This window comes from Bubalus kerabau, chromosome 6 (genome assembly GCF_029407905.1).
Source record: "Bubalus kerabau isolate K-KA32 ecotype Philippines breed swamp buffalo chromosome 6, PCC_UOA_SB_1v2, whole genome shotgun sequence".
Classification (NCBI taxonomy): Eukaryota; Metazoa; Chordata; class Mammalia; order Artiodactyla; family Bovidae; genus Bubalus; species Bubalus kerabau.
The window spans coordinates 55,620,749-55,643,703 of record NC_073629.1 but is presented as its reverse complement, the minus strand read 5'-3'; the positions used below and the strand labels follow the sequence as shown (position 1 = coordinate 55,643,703).

The following is a 22,955-nucleotide window of genomic DNA, read 5'->3' as shown; positions in this document are numbered from 1 at the left end:
ATTTTTGAGTCTTATTGTATCCTGTGATACTATTGGACTCTTTTATCCTAAAAGTTTCTGGTAAATTTCTTGGGATTTCCTATGTAGATGACCATGTTATCATGTAATAATGACAGTTTTACTTGCTTTTCAATCCATATGCCTTTTATTATTATATTGCAGTAACTGGATTGTCCAGTACTATGTTGGATAAGAGTGCTGAAAGTAGACATGCTTGTTCTGATCCTGCTCTTATTTAGCCTTTCACAACTACATATAATGTTAGTTGTAAGCTTTTTCTGGGTGCTCTTTATCAAAATGGGGAAGTTCTCTATCCTAGTTTACTGAGTTTCTGATTGTGAATGCATATTGGATTTTGTCAAATGCATTTTTTCTGAATCGTTATGAGCTCTTGTTCAGCTTAAAGTAGATATGAATGTCTTTTTTAAACCATATGTCCAGTGTGAAGTACAGCATCTAGCACAGGTAATGGGTATTCGGTAAATATTTGTGGGATAAATGGATCAGTTCTGTTTGGTCAGGATATGGGACAGTCAGATTTAATCAGGTGTTTATCCTTAGAGATCTGTAGGATCATGTAAGAGCATCAAGGGGCTTCCCTGGTGGCTCAGATGGTAAAGAATCCATCTACAATGCTGGAGACCTGGGTTTGATCCCTGGGTTGGGAAGATCCCCTGGAGGAGGGAGTGGCCACCCACTCCAGTATTCTTGCCTGGAGAATCCCCATGGACAGAGGAGTCTAGCAGGCTACAGTCTGAGGCTACAGTCTGTGGGGTCACAGAGAGTTGGAACAACTGAGCAAGTAAGCATAGCACAGCACAAGAGCCTCAAAGACCTCACTAAAATCATATGGTTTGAGTGAGATAAATATTTCCCAGAAGCTCAGGGGAGAAGAGCATGCAAAATGAGACAAAAAAATTACTAGTGGCATCTTTTAGAACAAGGGTGGAAATATGACCGTGAGTTCAATTTTGTGGTGTAAAATGAGATTATTTAGAGTGATAGAGAAGACAAACATTTATTGGGGAATATTTTTCTTGATATTGGAGAAAAATCATATATAGAAGTTTGAATTGCAGTTATTAGTAATAAATTAGAGAAAATTTTAGGTTTCAAAGCAGGGAGCTAGACCTGTCAATATTAGTTGGAACTCTGATTTGTGGTAAGAGAAAACTTGAAGTCACACTAATTCAAGCAAAAAAGGAATTGGTTGGCACTGTGACTAAGAAGTAGGGGCATGAGGGTATGTTTGCTTTCAGTTCAGTTCAGTTCAGTCGTGTCCGACTCTTTGTGACCCCATGAATTACAGCACACCAGGCCTCCCTGTCCATCACCAACTGTCGGAGTTCACTCAAACCCATGTCCATTGAATCAGTGATGCCATACAACCATCTCATCCTCTGTAGTCCCCTTCTTCTCCTGCCCTCAATCTTTCCCAGCATCAGGGTCTTTTCAAATGAGTCAGCTCTTTGCATCAGTTGGCCAAAGTATTAGAGTTTCGGCTTCAATATCAGTTCTTCCAATGAACACCCAGGACTGATCTCCTTTAGGATGGACTGGTTGGATCCCTTGCAGTTCAAGGGACTCTCAAGAGTCTTTTCCAATACCACAGTTCAAAAGCATCAATTCTTCGATGCTGGAAATGGCTTATTTCAAGCACATAACTACTGCTAAACCAATCACTAAATCTAAGGATTGAATACTCTCATCCACATGCAGCTTATGCTTCGTTTTGTGACAGGAATGGTGGAGAAGCCAGGCAAATTTTTTTAAGCAAGTCTGTTTTTTAGAATAATGACTTTATGTTTTGTTTTTTAAGAGGATTGTTGTCTGTGCCTGCGTCTTCTCAAAGCGTTAGGATGGTGAGGTAGAAAGTGGGAAAGAAAAGGAAAATTGCTTTTTCTTTTTTAACGTAATGATAATGTTAAACCACTCCCATTCCCACTTTTTATCTATTGAGAACCAACAAAATGCAGATTATAATCAGAATTGAAGAGACTGCTTAAAGATCTGATTGTCTGTCACCTGGATTATTGCAGTAGCCTCTGTATCATGTCTATTGTAGTGTAATAAACTCACCTCAGAATTCTTTGGGTATAAGAGGCGTTTCTTCTGCCAGTCTTGCCTGTGCTTAATTATGGAGCATCATTCATCTGGTGGCTAAGCTGGAATGGAATGTCCACTGTGGCCTCTCTCACAAGCCTGGTGCCTCAGCTGGAATGGCTAGGACAGCTGGAAAGCTTTGGTTCTCTTCCACATGGCCTCTCTCCACATGATCTCTCTCATTCTCCAGGGGCCTGCCGCTAGCAGAATAATCAGGACTTCTTTAAATAGTAGTTGAGTTTTCAAGAAGCAAAACAGAAGCTATTAGGCCTCTTGAGGCCTCTTCTTGAAACACCCTGCCCATCATCAGAATGTTACTTCCACTATACTATTAGTTAGAGTAAGTCAAAAGGCGCACTTTGAGTCAGTGTGGAAGGAGGCTACATAACGATATGAATATAGAGAAGCAGGATTCATTTGAGACCATTTAGTAACAATCTGCCATAGCTTCATAGCAGGTTTCCCTGTCTTTCCTTGCCCCCCTCAAATGTACTTTTAACACAGGAGGTCATACAGTATCACTTCTCTGCCTAAGCCCTATACCATTTCATTTTGAATAAAAGCCAAAGTCTTTATTGGCTTATGAGGCCCTATATAATCCTTAGATTGGGATTTATAGTTCATCTGAAACACAAAGTAGAAAGTAGGCAGTCTTGGACTTGTGTAGCAATTCAAAAAAGCTGTCAGTGTTCTGGGCTCTTCCTCTGCTTTGTCATCCTTGTTGTTTTTGTCCTATTGACCTATTACTGTCATAGGATGGCTCCTGCACCTTTACCTAGGCTTTGGGTCTGCATTCTAGGCAAAGAGAAATGGAAAAGTGGATGCTTCTTCCAAAATCCTGGGTGTCTCTTTGACAAGGATTTTCATATGACTATTTCTAGCTGCAAGGGAGTCTGGTAAAGTAAGAATTTTATCTCTGCACTTTGTTGCATCTAACAAAATGGAAATTTTCTTAGTAAGGAAACAGGGGCTGGATATTATCTCTCAGTGCTATGAGCCAGGAACTGTACCGTGGCTATAAAAGCACACTTAGAAATAATACAGTCAAGGTAGTTATAATAATTCCATTGTACTGAAAAAGAAATTGAAGCTTTAGCATGGTTACAGTATCAGAATATATGCATGGCCAGTCTGACTCTAAATGCTCAGTCCTTTCTGTCACACTGTATTAACACTGAACTTTTTGTTAAAACATGTGTGTTCACATGTGCACCACACATACACACAATATAGCCAACATTTGCTGCTTCTTTAGATTTTGTTTGGTTTTTGTGTCTGTCTTCCTTAATAAATAGAATACTTGAAAGAAAGTAGAATTGTGTCATTTCCATTATCTGCTGCTGCTGCTAAGTCGCTTCAGTTGTGTCTGACTCTGTGCGACCCCATAGATGGCAGCCCACCAGGCTCCCCCGTCCCTGGGATTCTCCAGGCAAGAACATCCATTATCTAGCACTCATTGAATATTTGAATAAATGAAGCTTTGTTTTGTTTTGTTTCTTTTAAATTAAAAGATGGGAGAACCAAACATAATTTGGCAGATGGGCAAACAGGTACAGAGGGATAGGATAACATGCTTGGGTTGTATAACTAGTGACAGATAGTTCGTGTTAGAAGTGGCTTCTTGCTTTCTGGTGAGAGCATTCTCTCCTTAGATGAGGAAGGTTGGATTAAGATGATATGAGAAAATAAGAGGAAATAGGTCCTGTTAGTATCTCTGAATTAAGGCACATAATAGTCCTTAGTTAATGCAAATCAGTAAAATAAAGGGAAATGGAAACTCCTCTCAGAGGGTAGTATGGAGTAAAAGAGCACCAAACTAGGAGTTAAGAGAATAATATGCTAAACATAGCCAGGTCACTGACTTTTATTTGTGACCCAATGTGCTTTGACCCTGCTTTCCTCAAAACTAAAATCAAGGGAGTTATACTACATGATCTTTGAAATCCCTTCTAGCTAAATAGTGTATGAATCATTATACCCAGTGAGTTTTTATGGGTTCTCTAACATTTCTTGGCATCTATCAGGTCAGGCTGTTTTATATTTCTATAATATAGAGAAAGTAACAGCTTTTTCACTTCTTCTCTGGGAACTTGGCCAGTGAAAAGTAAACATCCTTTCCTGTTTCTCCCTAAATGAAGTACTTGGTCATACGTGACAGACTTTTTTCTTCATTTTGTTCATTGAATGTGATCCTGTTCTTATTTTAATGTTTTTCTTAACTTCACTGTGAGTTTGTTGAAATATAGTAAATTGAAAATGTCAAGTTTATGTTTAAGCCTACAGATCAGAATTTCAGTATTTTGTAAAATAAAAATAGTTGTATTTATCAAATACATATTAACACATTTGTGTATTTGAAAATACTTGGCTGGCACATGATGTGATCTAGTTATAATAAGTGGGATGTGTAGTCTCATCTTTTGCAGTAGAATTGTATTGACTTGAAATAGCCTAGGTAAATAATAGCAAATATACTGTAGGGTATAAGATATCATTATAAGCTTTTATACTTGCCAAAAGTGAAATAAAGGGAAAGTTACTTTTGATGTCTTTAAAAAATGTAATCCCCTCCTAATTAGACAGGCAGCATATATTAATTGCTCTAAAAATTGAGAAAATATGGAAAGCTTTGAAGAACAAAATGAAAATCCTTCTTAGTTTTTTTTTCTTTTAGCTCAGACATAATATTTTAATCTCTCCCCTTCCAGTCTTTTTTTTTTTTTTTTTTCATTCTTATTTTAAACATATTTTTAAATAAAATTGTGTATACATAGCAGCAATACACTGAGGTGGACATACTACTGAGAAATAATAAACAGTATAAGTAAAAACAACTTTTCTTTATTCCCCATTCTGTTTGAAATTCTTTTGTTATGACACTTGGCATTTTGAACTTTCTCTTTCCTATATGTTTGTTTAAAGCCCTGCTACTTGTAAGTTTGTATGGGAGTCTGTCTGTGCCTAGCATATATTATTTTAAAAATTACTGCATTTACCATTCTATATAGTAATTATCTTATTAGTTTACATTTGTCAAAGTAGAATTACTGGGTCAAAGGGAATCACTATTTTAAAATTCCTTCTTACATATTTCCAACTTTTATAAAGTCTTAGAGCTTACATCTGGATTATTGCCAACAGTATGATTAGAAAAGTCTTTGTCAATTTAAAAGGTAAAAATGGTACGGTCTCTTCTGTGATAGCACAGGTTTTTTTTCAATAGAAATTAACACATACATGAAAGTGAACAAGGGAATGATGTTAAAAGTATAACGTGGGCACTGGCTTAGTTCATCTGTCATTTTCCCAAGAATGTTAATATTTTGAAGCAGCTGGCTTTTAGATTTTTTTAATTTTACAGAAAGCCTTAGCAGTATATGAAGACCTTAAGATAAAGGCTGAAAATCCTGTTTGATAGTTTGGAGCCTCTGTTATTATTAAAGAATAGTCTTCTGTTGATCTAATTATCATTCATTTGCAGATGAAAATACTTCTATTTTCTTTGTTATTTTTGCTGTTATATTCATTTATTTTATTTGCAACTTGGGATGACCTTCCAGTCTAAGGGTATATCATGCTTCAATTCTGGAATATTCTCATGCATTTATTTCTTCTTGTAGTGCTTCTCTCTCCTTGTCTTTATTTTCTTATTCTGGAGCTCTTATTAGGTGGATTTGGATCCTCTCATTCTGTCTTCCAGGCCTTTTAATTTCTCTTATCACTTTATGATGAATTCAGAGTAATTCCTTCAAGTTATCTCTCTGCCAGTATACTAATTTATTAGCTTAGTCTAATCTGCTCTTTAACCTATCCACTGAGTTTTTAATTTTGGTTCTTTTGAACTCAATCTAATTTTTGTTCTTTTGTTTTTTATTCATTGAAGTCTCTATTCCTCCTTTTATCTGTTTCTCTACATGAAATGTACTTAACCTAAAAATCATTTGATTGTACTGCTATAAATCCCAAGTGTTAATTTTACTTATGGTTTCCTTGATTTTGGATTTGATCCATGTGATTTGAATGACTGCATTAAGGATATGGATGATATAAAATTTAAAGTACATTAAAAATAGGTAGGATGAGTCAAGAAAGAGTTGAAATATTTTTTGAACAGTATTTTGTGATGGTGGATTTGGATTGATAGTGAAAGGAATAGGGTATAAGAAAAAAGACAGATGTAAGAAAATATAGCAGCAAAAATGTTAGATTAATTTATGTAGAATGGAGTGGCTAACTAAGCTTGTTGATTTCAGTGGTAATTAATGGTATTTCTTTTTTGTATAGATGCCTGGAGAGTCATGAATATTATTAGGAGTTTAGTTTTATGTTTAGGATTAAGTTTGGTTTTTCCTTTTCCTTCCTTTTATTTCTTTACTTTCTGAACATATTAATGAATTTAAAAGGGTGCTTGTGGTTAGAAGATGGATCAAACTTTGCTTCATTTTGAAAACATGGGAAAAGGTTACCTACCATTTACTTTTGGAGGAGACCTGAAGTTCATTATAATAGGAGCACAAAGACTTGACTAGTGGATGAAAGTGAAACACTTGTACACGTAAATTAATATAATGTTCCTACAGCCTTTCAGAGAACCTACTGCGACAGAGATTATCACTGAAGATTTTCACTGGTTAAATAGCTGTTTATTTTCCCGAGGCTGATTTATTTCACTGTGTCAAGATTATTATTACATTGCCTAGTATTGATTCCATTCATGATGTAATTGCTCTTATTTTTTAGGGTAGAGACATAATTTAATAGATGGAATAACTCATTTCAGTGTTCCAAATGGAAGAAAATTATATTTTCCAATAACTTTCACAGTTTATTGCAACTAAAATTTTCAGGAAAGGAGTAATAGTACTGTAACCTTTTGTATCAGCTGTTAGGGGGCATAGTTTATCTTCAATTCAGTTCAGTAGCTCAGTGGTATCTGACTCTTTGCAACGCCATGGACTGCAGCATGCCAGGCCTTCCTGTAGATCACCAACTCCCGGAACCTACTCAAACTTATATTCATCGTGTCGGTGATGCCATCCAACCATCTTATACTCTGTCGTCCACTTCTCCTCCCCCTACAATCTTTCCCAGCAACAGGGTCTTTTCAAATGAGTCGGTTCTTTGCATCAGGTGGCCAAAGTATTGGAGTTTCAGTTTCACCATCAGTCCTTCCAGTGAATATTCAGGACTGATTTCCTTTAGGATGGACTGGTTGGATCTCCTTGCAGTCCAAGGGACTCTCAAGTCTCCGACACAGCAGTTCAAAGGCATCAGTTCTTCGGCTCTCAGCTTTCTTTATAGTCCAGCTCTCACATCCATGCATGACTACTGGAAAAACCATAGCTTTGACTAGACAGAACTTTGTTGGTAAAGTGATGTATCTGCTTTTTAATATACTGTCTAGGGTGGTCATGGCTTTTCTTCCAAGGAGCAAGCATCTTTTAATTTCAGGGCTACAGTCACCATCTGCAGTGATTTTGGAGCCCCCTGCCCACATCCCCCGGAAAATAAAGTCTGTCACTGTTTCCACTGTTTCCCCATCTATTTGCCATGAAGTGATAAGGCCGGATGCCATGATCTTAGTTTTTTGAATGTTGAGTTTTAAGCCAACTTTTTCACTCTTCTCTTTCACTTTCATCAAGAGGCTCTTTAGTTCGTCTTCACTTTCCGCCATAAGGGTGGTGTCATCTCCATATCTGAGGTTATTGATATTTCTCCTGGCAATCTCGATTGCAGCTTGTGCTTCATCCAGCCTGGCATTTCTCATGATGTTCTCTGCATATAAGTTAAATAAGCAGGGTGAAAAATACAGCTTTACGGGCTCCTTTTCCTGTTTGGAACCAGTCTGTTGTTCCATGTCCAATTCTAACTTTCTTCCTGACTTGAATACAGATTTCTCAGGAGGCAGGTCAACCTCATCTCTTTAAGAATTTTCCAGTTTGTTCTGTTCCACACAGTCAGAGGCTTTGATGTGGTCAGTAAAGCAGAAACAGATGTTTTTCTGGAACTCTCTCACTTTTTTGATTATCCAGCGGATGTTGGCAGTTTGATCTCTGTTTGCTCTGCCTTTTCTAAATCCACCTTAAACATCTGGAAGTATGTTCAACACAGTTCACGTATTGCTGAAGCCTGGCTTGGAGAATTTTGAGCATTACTTTGCTAGCATGTGAGACGAGTGCAATTGTATGGTAGTTTGAACATTCTTTGGCATTGCCATTCTTTGGGATTGGAATGAATACGGACCTTTTCCAGTCCCGTGGCCACTGCTGAGTTTTCCAGATTGGCTGGCATATTGAGTGCAGCACTTTCACAGCATCATCTTTTAGGATTTGAAATAGCTCAACTAGAATTCCATCACCTCTACTAGCTTTGTTCGTAGTGATGCTTCCTAAGGCCCACTTAACTTCACATTCCAGGATATCTGGCTCTAGATGAGTGATCACACCATCGTGGTTATCCAGGTCGTGAAGATCTTTTTTGTATAGTTCTTCTGTGTATTCTTGCCACCTCTTCTTAATATCTTCTGCTTCTGTTAGGTCCATACCATTTCTGTCCTTTATTGTGCCCATCTTTGCATGAAATGTTCCCTTGGTATCTCTGATTTTCTTGAAGAGACCTCTAGTCTTTCCCATTGTGTAGTTTTCCTCTATTTCTTTGTATCGATCACTGAAGAAGGCTTTCTTATCTCTCCATGCTGTTCTTTGGAACTCTGCTGTTCTTTGGAACTCTGCATTCAAATGGGTATATCTCCTTTTCTCCTTTGCTTTTAGCTTCTCTTCTTTTCTCAGCTATTTGTAAGGCCTCCCCAGACAACCATTTTGCCTTTTTGCATTTCTTTTTCTTGGGGATGGCCTTGATCACTGCCTCCTTCCTGTATAATGTCATGAACCTCCGTTCATAGTTCTGCAGGCACTCCGTCTATCAGATCTAATCCATTGAATCTATTTGTCACTTCCACTGTATAATTGTAAGGGATTTGATTTAGGTCATGCCTGAATGGTCTAGTGGGTTCCCTACTTTCTTCTATTTAAGTCTCAATTTAGCAATAAGGAGTTCATGATCTGAGCCGCAGTCAACTCCCGGTCTTGTTTTGCTGACTGTATAGAGCTTCTCCATCTTTGACTGCAAAGAATATAATCAGTCTGATTTCAGTACTGACCATCTGGTGATGTCCATGTCTAGAGTCTTCTCTTGTGTTTTTGGAAGAGGGTCTTTGCTATGATCAGCACGGTCTCTTGGCAAAATTCTGTTATTCAGTTCAGTCACTCAGTCATGTCTGACTCTTTGCGACCCCATGAACTGCAGCACGCCAGGCCTCCTGTCCGTCACCAACTCCCAGTGTCCACCCAAACTCATGTCTATTAAGTCGGTGATGCCATCCAACCATCTCATCCTCTGTCATCCTCTTCTGCCCTCAATCTTTCCCAGCATCAGGGTCTTTTTCAGTGAGTGTGCTCTTTGCATCAGGTGGCCAAAGTATTGCAGTTTCGGCTTCAACATCAGTCCTTCCAGTGAACACCCAGGACTGATCTCCTTTAGGATGGACTGGTTGGATCTCCTTGCAGTCCAAGGGACTCAAGAGTCTTCTCCAACACCACAGTTCAAAAGCATCAATTCTTCGGCACTCAGCTTTCTTCACTGTCCAACTCTCCCATCCATACATGACCACTGGAAAAACCATAACCTTGACTAGACAGACCTTTGTTGACAAGTAATGTCTCTGCTTTTTAATATGCTGAGACATTATGTTGGTCCCAACTTTCCTTCCAAGGAGTAAGCATCTTTTAATTTCATGGCTACAATCACCATCTGCTATAGTTTATCTTAAGTTATTGATTATATTCTATTTATCTCCTGTTCCTTTCCAAAAGGTATTTGAGCCATGTCACAACAAAAGATGGGAATAAAATATGGTTACTAAAAATCCTTTTAGGAAAGGAAGCAAACATGGTAACTCCATATGATTTATATCCAATATCTAATTCTAGCCAGTATAGTTGCTGTGATTGAATATCAATTTTGCCTTTGAGCTTCCTGGACTGTGAATTCTCGTTATCACAAAGAGGAAAGCATGACTTCCTTAGCAGTGATAGATTTTCCTGAATTCTGAAAGAAAAATATTAGATAATTATATCATAATCAACAAATCATTAAGAAAACAAAACAGAACCACTCTGCCAGGCGTAAACTCAGCTCTCAAATTGTTCACAGTCTTTGGAGTTGTCAGATAAGAAAAGGAATACTTGTTTAAATAAAATCCACATTATCAGAGTACACAGGAGAGAGGTATTTAATCTAAATTCTAAGAGAGGGCATAGGCAGGAAATTCTTTTCCAGGGAAAAAATTATGGTAAATTTTGAGACAAAATTAAAGTTAACTAAGAAAAGAAGGGACTAGGAAGAGATAATTGAAGGAAGAAGGAAAAACAGTACATCCTAAAGGTGCAGCATGCATAGTAGCTAAGCCAGAAGAGATTGTCTTTGGCAGTTAATTTCTGTAATTTGATATGATTGGAATTTAGGGAGCAAATTGAAGTAGGAGTTGAAGTAGCCCAAGGGTAACTGTGTGTGTGTGAGGGGGCGGGGTGTGGGGGGCGTTGTTTTTGGGTTTTGGTTTGTTTTTCTTTTGTTTTTGAAAGTGACAGTCTTTGTCTGACTCTTCGTGACTCCATGGACTGTAGCCCTTCAAGCTCCTTCATCCATGGACTTCTCCAGACAGAAATACTGGAGGCATGGGTTGCCATGCCTTTCCCCAAGGGATCTTCCCAACCCAGGGATCCAACCTAGGTTTCCCACGTTGCAGGCAGATTCTTTACCATTTGAGCTATCCAGGAACCCCCTTTTGTTTTTATTAGCCTTTAAATATTAGTACCACGACTTCCAAACCTGCCACAGAACTCTCTGGGGTGCCTCAGCAAACTCTCAGGAAGCTGCAGTATACTTTAAAATTTTCAAGGAAACACAGTGATACCATTTGTTGCATACCATGTGAGCTAAACAGAGTCTGTAAAACTTCAATATTAAGGTTATTCTACAACCCATATGTACTGGCAGAATAGGAGATGAAGGTGGGAATGTCCAATCTGATTTCAGGTTTTGAGAAATTCCAAGTTACCCAGTGGGCAGATCCTGTTAATAAGCAACTAGTTATTAAAGAATGAAATAAAAATTAATGTTTCTTTCAATGTGTATTATTTTAAACAGATACTAAATTATTACAAGTATTGATTAAGTTATTTAGACCTTCAGATCAGATCAGATCAGTCGCTCAGTCGCATCCGACTCTTTGCGACCCCATGAATCGCAGCACGCCAGGCCTCCCTGTCCATCACCAACTCCTGGAGTTCACTCAGACTCACCTCCATCGAGTCAGTGATGCCATCCAGCCATCTCGTCCTTGTTGTCCCCTTCTCCTCCTGCCCCCAATCCCTCCCAGCATCAGAGTCTTTTCCAATGAGTCAACTCTTCGCATGAGGTGGCCAAAGTACTGGAGTTTCAGCTTTAGCATCATTCCTTCCAAAGAAATCCCAGGGCTGATCTCCTTCAGAATGGACTGGTTGGATCTCCTTGCAGTCCAAGGGACTCTCAAGAGTCTTCTCCAACACCACAGTTCAAAAGCATCAATTCTTAGGCACTCAGCCTTCTTCACAGTCCAACTCTCACATCCATACATGACCACAGGAAAAACCATAGCCTTGACTAGAAGAACCTTTGTTGGCAAAGTAATGTCTCTGCTTTTGAATATGCTGTCTAGGTTGGTCATAACTTTCCTTCCAAGGAGTAAGCGTCTTTTAATTTCATGGCCGCAGTCACTGTCTGTAGTGATTTTGGAGCCCAGAAAAATAAAGTCTGACACTGTTTCCACTGGTCCCCCATCTATTTCCCATGAAAGTGATGGGACCGGATGCCATGATCTTCATTTTCTGAACGTTGAGCTTTAAGCCCACTTTTTCACTCTCCTCTTTCACCTTCATCAAGAGGCTTTTGAGTTCCTCTTCACTTTCTGCCATAAGGGTGGTGTCATCTGCATATCTGAGGTTATTGATATTTCTCCCGGCAATCTTGATTCCAGCTTCTGTTTCTTCCAGTCCAGCATTTCTCATGATGTACTCTGCATAGAAGTTAAGTAAACAAGGTAACAATATACAGCCTTGATGTACTCTTTTTCCTATTTGGAACCAGTCTGTTATCCCATGTTCAGTTCTAACTGTTGCTTCCTGACCTGCATACAAATTTCTCAAATACAAGAAGGTCGTCTGGTATTCCCATCTCTTTCAGAATTTTCCACAGTTTATTGTGATCCACACAGTCAAAGGCTTTAGCATAGTCAATAAAGCAGAAATAGATGCCTTCCTGGAACTCTCTTGCTTTTTCCATGATCCAGCAGATGTTGGCAATTTGATCTATGGTTCCTCTGCCTTTTCTAAAACCAGCTTGAACATCAGGAAGTTCACGGTTCACATATTGCTGAAGCCTGGGTTGGAGAATTTTGAGCATTACTTTACTAGCAATGGAATTGTTAGGTATTTCTTTATACCCCTAGTCTATGGGGCATAAAGAAAAAAATTTCTGAGACACTTAAGTTCTGGATTAGTACCTAGTATTAAAGTACAGATTGGTGAAAGCAATTCATGTGGTATTTTCTAAGTCTATAAAGATAGAAGCAAAAATATCAGATATCTAGAGGAATGCAGTTAGCTTAAACTTTTTCATTTAAGAATTGTTTGCCTCAGTTTACTTTACCTGAAGCTAGACAACAGAAATTTGGGATTTTCTGTTTTTATAATAATCCTTCGTATTTGATGACCAGTCAAAGGTGGATTTATAAAGTTTGAAAACTGAATAAATAGATGTTAGGACTGACATTCCATTATAAATAGTGATAAACCTAATAGACATTTTAGTCCAGATAGGAGATCACTCTGTTTGTATTTAAGGCCAGTTGGTGTAGATCACCTATTTCAAGAATTTGTAAGAGCTAAATTGTACGTACAGATATGAAATTTTATTTGTTCTCCTCTTTTTTTTTTTTTGGTCAGAGTTTCAAAGGAGCTCTTGGCCCTAGAAGGTTAAGAACAAATTTATACATCAACTATATACTTCATTTTTAGGCTTCCCAGGTGGCACTTGTTAAAGAACCCTGCCTACCAATGCAGGAGACTTAAGAGACTCAGGTTCAATCCCTGGGTTGGGAAGATCCCCTGGAAGAAGGCATGGAAACTCACTCGAGTATTCTTGCCTGGAGAATCTCATGGGCCAAGGAAACTAACTGGTGGGCTACGGTCCATAGGGTCTCAGAGAGTTGGGCACAACTGAAGCGACTTGGCACACACATACTTCGTTTTTTGCGTAGTATGCCTGTTGGCACCAGGTAAATTCATACCAAAGCCAAGACAAAATCCTGGTCTTTGCATCTGTTAACACACTATTTTCAAAATATATGTTTTTCAGAGGTTAAGAATTAGACATAATTCTTGCACCAAGAATTTAAATAGAAATAATTTTATGGGTGTGATGAAGTCTCAAAAAAATAAAAGAAAATCTTTTAATTACTTAGATCTGTGGTTCAAAAGATACATAAAGGGTGAACATCTCTTCTGTGTCTTTCACAAACTTAATTTCTCGTCCCAAAGGTAAAAGTTAACTTAACAACCAATAGTGTTATAGTATTCGAAGTTAAAATAGTGAATGATGTATCAGTACAAATAGCCAGAACATGTTTTCTTGTTTTAAATATGGATTAGATGTGCTTACCTGATTTGATTTTCATTTTAAGATGAATAACTGATACTTTGTATTGTCTTAGCTTCTATCAGTAGGATATGGTTTAGACATTTTTTTTTTAGTAGTTATTTTTATGTAATGTCAACCAAATTATCAATTGGGATAGTTAGCCATGAAATATATAGAGTTCTAAAATAGTTTTCGCAAGCCCTAATACTTTTAATTGCTTAACTAAAAAGTAGTCATAAGGATATAATTTTATTTTTGCAAATATTATTTTATTTTTAAGAGATTTCTTATAGAAGATAAAATAGAATTTTTTCTTACCTATGGAATTTAATAATAATCTTTACTTATTAAGTGACTATATACTGGGCCAGGAATTATATTTGGAATTTCACATATGATATTTTAAATTACCATGTTACCTCTGAAAACTGCCTAATATTTAGATGTTGCAGACAATTAAACTGAGTATTTGAAAGGTTAAATAACTTGCTCAACGTTCACCGTGTAGGTGCTGCTAGAATCTAATTTGGGCTTGTGGAATATCAAACATCCACTGTTTTTACAGCCCAAAGATGCCTTTGTGTGCAGATGTGTTTATTTTAATGTAAATTTGTCAGGTAATGCTATTTAGTGAGTGGGCAGAGATTTTGAAGAATTGCCTTTAGTACAGTTTTATTCTTATACTGAATATTTTACTGAGCAAATAACTTTTTCTAAACTCCCACATTTGTATGTTTGTTTTTTTTTTCTGTAGGGCGATTCCCGAAGTCTTCCTTTTTCTGAGAATGTGAGTGCTGTTCAAAAATTAGACTTTTCAGATACAATGGTGCAACAGAAATTGGATGATATCAAGGATCGAATTAAGAGAGAAATAAGGAAAGAACTGAAAATCAAAGAAGGAGCTGAAAATCTGAGAAAAGTCACAACAGATAAAAAAAGTTTGGCTTATGTGGACAACATTTTGAAAAAATCAAATAAAAAATTAGAAGAATTACATCACAAGCTACAGGAACTAAATGCACATATTGTTGTATCAGATCCAGAAGATGTTACAGGTATTTTATTTGATGTTTATATAGTGTACTAACAAGAATGTATTATTTTATAAATAGTAAGATTTTTGCCATGTATAGTCTTTAGCCTTAACAAAAGTACAGGGGCTATATTTTCTCCTACAGTTAAGGTCTTATTTATATTTTATTCAGAAGTGTATTGAGTTGATGGATGTGAAGATTAAAATATTTACTTAGAGATGAGTAATTCTGCTGTCTACTCTCTTACTCTCTGTCACTAAGACATTACTTATTTTCCATTATTTGTGTTTTGTATTGGATCAACCACATGCTCTTACCCGATTCATTCTTGTGATCAGCAGCACAGGTTTGCCAGATGACTTTTTAAAGTTAAAAATGCACTGTATGACCAAGGGATATTTTTATTTTTTTGCAAAAGTAGTTGTTCAAACCTGTGACCTCTGTTCTTTGTGCTCTAAGTGACTGAATTAACAACTTACACTACCAGGCATTTTGTTTGAAAAAGAAGAAAAACATTTAAAAAGCCAAACATTACTTTTTTTCCTTCGGTATAAAAAATGAAAGGAAAATACAACCTATAAGTCCAGCTTAAGAGCATAATTTCTAAACATTAGAATTAACAGATGTTCTTGTTGGAAATTTTTCAAATGGTACAGAAAATAAAAATAGAAAAATGACCTCTATCAAGTCTAGGCCCTCTCCCTAAAGGTACTATTGCTTTTTTGTTGTATATCCTTACAGAAAAAAAAAAAGTCTGTATTTGTATCAGTGTTCATCCATTTATATTTATACATTCTTTCTAAACCTTTTTACTTAACAAATCATATAAGACACATTTGATCTAATAGTTTTGTCTTTGCAAAGAAAATATTTTAAACTAGTAATTTAATGTCTATAATCCTTAGTTTATTTATTTGCAAAGACAAAGAGTGGTATATGTAGAATGATGTATCTAGCACCATAGAAATTTTAGAAGAACCTGTGTGATTAGCTAAGAAAAAATGATATAAGTAAAATTAAAGTGAAGAAAGTACATAAATTTGATTAAGATCCATAAATTGCAAATCTTAAATGTTGTGCTTCTGATATTCCATGTACTTGATAGAATTTGTTTTAATACATTCCTTTCAACATCTGGGACTTACCTTAGGGGTTTCATTTGGAGATTCAATGTAGAGATTTTAATCATGTAAGAATAATTAAATCTTAAAAGTGAAAGAAATCATAAAGAAACCAGTCTTCTTATTTTAGAACTGAAATAATCCCAAATATGTAAATAAGTTTGCCCAGAATTACAAAACTAGCTAAAGAACTCTTCAATCTAGTATTTTTTTATCCACGTGTTCAATAATTACATTATAAATGGAAATTCGTATTATGAAATGCTTTTTTTAGTAATATCATATAAACTTGGAAATAGCCTGTTCTGTTGGAACTCTGCCGAGCTCTACATTCTTTGCCCATTACTTCTTTAGGAGAGTTCTAAAATAAGAAACTGTGCTGGAGCTTTAAATTCCATTTAGAGAAAACATTTTGCTAATCACAGAATACCAATGACTACCTTCTAATTGCAATATAAAAGTGTTTTTGCCACACAGAGAATAGCCCATTTGGTTTCCCAAGTCATTTTTAAACAACTAACTTTACTGTAGTGTATAAATTACTTATGATAAAATGCACATATTTTAAGAATATGATTTGATGTGTTTTAACAAATGGCTATATCCAGGTAACCATCACTACAGCTAGGGATCCTGACCATCACTTCAGTGGTTCTCGTATAGTATTCATAATAGTCCCGTCGATCTCTGATTTCCCATGCTTGGGTTTAGGTAACCACTGGTTTGCCTACTATCACTTTAGATTAGACTTGTCTTTCCTAGAGTTTCATATGAAGAAATGACCTTATAGACCTTCTGTCAGATTTCTTTTCTACCTCAACACTCAATTTGAATGTCACTGAATCCTTCCTTGACTTTCTCTGATTCTCTATTCTGCTTTGTCCACTCATTGTTGTATTATGTTGTATTACAATTTATTTCTGCAAATTTTAATACTCCTTACTAAACTATATGATCCTTGAGGACAGGACCATTGTTTTTATTCAGGTATTTTCAAGGTTTATCATAAAAGAGTGGAACATAGTAGGTGTTTAGTTGTGAATATTATATCTCAAAAAAAAATCCCAGTAAATAAATATATTATATTAGTTTTTATAATTATAATAATACCAAACCATAATTTATCATGGTATTTTATTTAATAACTTGGGGAATAAAACCTTAAATAAAGTTTTACGATAAATATTTCCAGAAACTTTCTTTGCTGTTCATTTGACTTATCAGATAATTACAGGGCAGATGTTCTATGAAACATAACATTCTAGTGTTACTTCTTAATGCTTAAGTTTGTTGCAATGAACTTGACAAGTTGGTTAAAATTTGAATGTATTAAAAAAAATAGTTCTCTTCGCAAATGCCATATGCACACATCTTGGTAATTTTTTTTTTTTTTTTGCTTTGTTTTGTTTTCATTTTCTCTTATAACTTGACTGCATTAAAATCAACAACACCACAGAGGATTAAGGTAGTTAATCATTAATTTTTACGTCAGATTGCCATGAAATTTTATGTTTTACATCGCATACTAAAGTAGACAAAATCATTTAACTTGATTAGATCTGACATAAAGAGTCAAGGACCTGGTGTTTGCTTTCAGTTCTCTAAAGTATAAGTATGTGCACATACTTATGTGCAGAAGTATTTGGCTAATTCCTGTTGACTTGAGGGTATGTGAGCAAAATGAATGATTCAAGGAGACAGGGATAGAATATAAATTTGCATTGTATATATGATTGCCATGTAAGCAATTAGGAGACCTGCTTTTAACTCACTTCTGCAATAATTAACTCCTTTAGCCATTAGTTTCTAATTTGTAAAATAAGGACATTTATCAGATAAAATTTAAGACTTTAGCCATAAATGTCTCTGAAATATTGCTTATTATAGTGTGAAGATGATCATTTGAGACTGTTAATGTCTAAAATATATGTGTTCGTTTATTCTTGAGTAGTAAAAAGTGAATTTTTTTTATGTTCTCTTCATGTTTATGATACTATAAGCTTCCTATTCACCTTCCATATATTTATAGGATAGTCTCATGGAGTATTATTATTATTATTCCCGCTTGGAAATTAGAAATGTATTGTAAAATGAGGCTGACTGTACTTTGTGAAAAAAGTTTTGGATCTCTGTAAAGTGGATTTGTAATCTAGGTCATAGTTGATCACTAAAACTCTTAAATATTTAAGAAAGAACTGATTTTCTGAATCTTTGGAATCTTATATGTTATTCTTAAAGAAGAGGACAAGAATATTTCTCATATTTTATTAGGTATAACTAATGATTTGTATAGTTTAAATCCCTCTGTTTTTACCTTATTTCCTTCTCTTTCCCTCTTCCCATTTCCATTTTCTCTGACCCCAACATGCTTAGATTGATTTTTTGCCATTTGAGGTGGGGGATATTTTCTTTAATATGTAGAATATTCAGAAAGGCAGTATTGATTTAGTATAGAACTAATAGTGTTGGAATTTTGTGTGTGGTTTTGCTTGTTTGTTTTGGCTGAAGTGCACAGCATGCATTATCTTAGTTCCCCAACCAGGGATTGAACCCATGGCCCCTGCAGTGGAAGCACAGAGTCCTAACTATCAGACTGCCAGGAAATTCCCTGGAATTTTTTGGAATTAACTTTGGGAACTTCTCAATTTCTGAGCTGTATCTGTATCGAGGGCGCCAACTTAATAACTAAAATGTAGTTTATGAAGTCTTTCTTGAATGAGTACAAGTGAGAATTTAAATTTCTTTTTTATTATTGGCCTATCTACCTAAATGTAGCATAGAAATTATAGTTGACTTTTATGTTTATTAAAAGGTGTAGCTTGATTTATTACGCTATTTCTACATAATCCTTATTTCTGATTGAATTTCTCATTTTGAGGTAAGCATATGTTGAATTAAGTTGTGAACTCCTAAGGAAAGGATTGCCATTAGGTTGGTAACTATAATCATTAATTAACAAGTCACTTTTAATGCCTCTGGATTTATTTTCTTGTCTTTAAAATCATGAAATTAGTTGATTCATAGACATCTAATATGTGAATTCTTGATGATATATTTTTTAAAGTTAATACACAGTAAAACTGATTCTTCCTGGGTCCCTCATTCAGTGAATTTTAATACACAGATAAGTTCATCTAAATACCACCACAATCAGGAAAAAGGGCAGTAGTATCGCTTTGTAGTCACACCCTCTTCCTACTCCATATCCCCTGGCAACCACTGATCTGTCCTCTGTCACTTATAGTTTGCTTTTCAAGAATATCATATAAATGCAGCCATAAAGTTTATAACCTTTTAGGTCTGACTTCTTTCACTCAGCATATTTCTGTTTGAGATTCATCTAGGTTATTGCATTTAGCACCAGTTTATTCTTTTTTACTGCTGAGTAGTAGTCCGTCATATAGATGTACCACAGTTTATTTATCCATTCTTCCACCGGGAACTTTAGAGTTCTTTTAAATTTTTTGGTAGTTATCAGTAAAGCTGCTATAACTGACCATTAACAGGTTTTTGTTTGAACATGTTTTTGGTCCATCTTGGTAAATACTTAGGTGTGTGATTGCTAAATCATATATTAATATGTTTGATAATATAAGAAACTGCCAAAGTGGTTGTATTATTTTTCCAGAGTGGCTATATTATTTTTCATTCTCACCAGCAATATATGAGAGTTCCAATTGTACCACATCCTCTCCAGCACTTGGTATTGTTAATGTATTTTTTTAAGCAGTCTAACTGGTGTGTAGTCATTGACCATATATATTATTGTAATTAGGAAAAGGAAAGAAAAAAAAAAATGGCACCATCTTAAGCAGAATTTATGAAAGAATTGTGCATGCTGTAGGTACAGAATGTAGGCCTTTTCTACCAACAGTTAGGCAATAAGCAGTTTTTGAATATTAAGGTGTCATGTAACAGATGAAGGCAGTTATGAAATTTTAATGCCTAAGTCGTTTATTTTAAACAAAAAAAATTACAGCCCACAATCTTGTTTCTTTTTTTCTTAATCTCAAGATCATCAACTAAGTTTTGTTTGTTTCATATCTGTATCACCTAACATCATGCCTGAGAGTAAGCAGGTCCTCATTACCTGTTTGTTGAATAATCAAAATGAGTTATCTTTTAAGTCTATATATTAAAAGCAGTCTTTGAGCTGCAGATTGATCAAAGACTGCCAAACTCATAGCTTTGTGCTTCTCCCTGATCTTAAGTTGCATTGGATTTGTTGTTCAAAAAGCCCCATTTTCCCATCTCCTATGTGGGTTGGCTAGGGTGTAGTCTAGATGTTTCTGCCACATGCCAGATCAGCCTCAGAGCTCAGAAGGATTTATAGCTACCCAGTGGTTCTATCAGAGAAGGCAATGGTGCCCCACTCCGGTACTCTTGCCTGGAAAATCCCATGGACGGAGGAGCCTAGTAGGCGGCAGTCCAAGAGGTCGCACAGAGTCAGACACGACTGAGCAACTTCACTTTCACTTTTCACTTTCATGCATGGGAAGCCTGGTGGGCTGCTGTATATGGGGTTGCACAAAGTCAGACACGACTGAAGTGACTTAGCTTAGCAGCAGTGGTTCTATCCAGCTTCCCTGGTGGTTTAGCCAGTAAAAAATCCACCTGCAATGTGGGAGACCTGGGTTTGATCCCTGGGCTGGGAAGATTCCCTGGAGTAAGGCATAGCAACCAACTCTAATATTCTTGACTGGAGAATCCCCATGGACAGAGGAGCCTGGCAAACTACAGTCCATGGGATAGCAAAGAGTCACATGTGACTAAATGACTAAACACAGCACAGCACAGTGGTTCTATCATTTCATAGACATTTTTTCCATATGTTTTGACTCTAAACTTCAGTCGTCAGTTTTGTTTTCACACTTGGGGCCTAGTTACTGGCTTTTATAAATTAGCTCTGGGCCTTCTCAGTACTTCATTCCTTTTTAGTGCTGAATAGTATTCCATTATATGAATATACCATGTTTTCCTTAGTTATTCACCAGTTGATGAGACATCTGGGTTGTTTCCACAGTTGACCTTTTATAGATATTGCTGATACGAACATACACATACAACTTTTACATAAACTTATCTTTATGAAGGTATTTAACTTTTCTAGAGCATTTTATTCATGTGGATTTAAGTTACCAGCTGGTGCCATTTCTTCTCAATCTGAAAGACTTTTAATATTTCTTGTAAGAAAGTTCAGATAGCAATAAATTCCCGCTATCTTTGTTTAACTGGGAATTATTTCACCTTCATTTTTGAAGGATAGTTTTGCTGGATATAGAATTGTTGGTTAACGGTTTTTCCATCTAGGACTTTGGCTGTGTCATCCCACTTCTGGTGATCCTTTATCCTTTCATATGAGGAGTCTGATATTCATAGTTATTGTTCTGTATGTAGTGAGTCTTTCCTCTTGCTGCTTTCAAGATTTTCCTCTTTGTTTTCAGTTTTTAATGCTTTGACTATGATGAGCTTAGGTGTGAATTTCTTTGTATTTATCTTGAGCTTCATAGGTGTGTAGATTAATGGTTTTCATCAAATTATGAAAGTTTCTGGCTTTCATACATTTTCCTTTCCTTTTTCTGTTGCTGGTATTTCTGCTTAATTAAAAAGCATCACTACAAACAAAGTTAGTGGAGGTGATGGAATTCCAGTTGAGCTATTTCAGACCCTGAAAGATGATGCTGTGAGTGCTGCACTCAATATGCCAGCAAATTTGGAAAACTCAGCAGTGGCCACAGGACTGGAAAAGGCCAGTTTTCATTCCAATCTGAAAGAAAGGAAATGCCAAAGAATGCTCAAACTACCACACAGTTGCACTCATCTCACACGCTAGTAAAGTAATGCTCAAAATTCTTCAAGCCAGGCTTCAGCAATACGTGAACTGTGAACTTCCAGATGTTCAAGCTCTTTTTAGAAAAGGCAGAGGAACCAGAGATCCAACTGCCAACATCTGCTGGATCATGGAAAAAGCAAGAGACTTCCAGAAAAACACCTATTTCTGCTTTATGGACTATGCCAAAGCCTTTGACTGTGTGGATCACTATAAACTGTGGAAAATTCTTCAAGAGATGGGCATACCAGACCACCTGACCTGCTTCTTGAGAAACCTATGTGCAGGTCAGGAAGCAACGGTTAGTACTGGCCATGGAACAACAGACTGGTTCCAAATAGGAAAAGGAGTCCATCAAGGCTGTATATTGTCACCCTGCTTATTTAACTTATATGCAGAGTACATCATGAAAAACGCTTGGCTGGAAGAAGCACAAGCTGGAATCAAGATTGCCAGGAGAACTATCAATCACCTCAGATATGCAGACGATACCACCCTTATGGTAGAAAGTGAAGAGGAACTCAAAAGCCTCTTGATGAAAGTGAAAGAGGAGAGTAAAAACGTTGCCTTAAAGCTCAACATTCAGAAAACGAAAATCATGGCATCCGGTCCCATCACTTCATGGGAAATAGATGGGGAAACGGTGGAAACAGTGTCAGACTTTATTTTTTTGGGCTCCAAAATCACTGCAGATGGTGATTGCAGCCATGAACTTAAAAGACACTTACTCCTTGGAAGTAAAGTTATGACCAACATAGATAGCATATTGAAAAGCAGAGACATTACTTTGCCAACAAAGGTCCATCTAGTCAAGGCTATGGTTTTTCCAGTGGTCATGTATGGATGTGAGAGTTGGACTATGAAGAAAGCTGAGTGCCTAAGAATTGATGCTTTTGAACTGTGGTGTTGGAGAAGACTCTTGAGAGTCCCTTGGACTGCAAGGAGATCCAACCAGTCCATTCTAAAGGAGATCAATCCTGGGTGTTCATTGGAAGGAATGATGCTAAAGCTGAAACTCCAATACTTTGGCTATCTCATGCGAAGAGTTGACTCATTGGAAAAGACTCTGATGCTGGGAGGGATTGAGGGCAGGAGGAGAAGGGGACAACAAGGATGAGATGGCTGGATGGCATC

The 22,955-nt window shown here is 36.5% G+C and overlaps 1 protein-coding gene across 5 annotated transcripts in view; it reads left to right on the top strand.

The window, feature by feature from the left end:
* PKN2 (protein kinase N2) overlaps positions 1-22,955 on the top strand; it is a 157,650-nt gene that overhangs the window by 56,689 nt on the left and 78,006 nt on the right. For 4 of the 5 annotated variants that reach the window (XM_055585261.1, XM_055585258.1, XM_055585257.1 and 1 more), the window contains exon 2: positions 14,591-14,891. In XM_055585261.1, coding sequence (XP_055441236.1) covers positions 14,660-14,891 — 232 coding nt within the window. In that variant the 5' untranslated portion in view covers positions 14,591-14,659. Of the gene's footprint in view, positions 1-13,281; positions 13,475-14,590; positions 14,892-22,955 lie in introns of those variants that run through there. The other variant, XM_055585262.1, reaches the window with a different exon arrangement.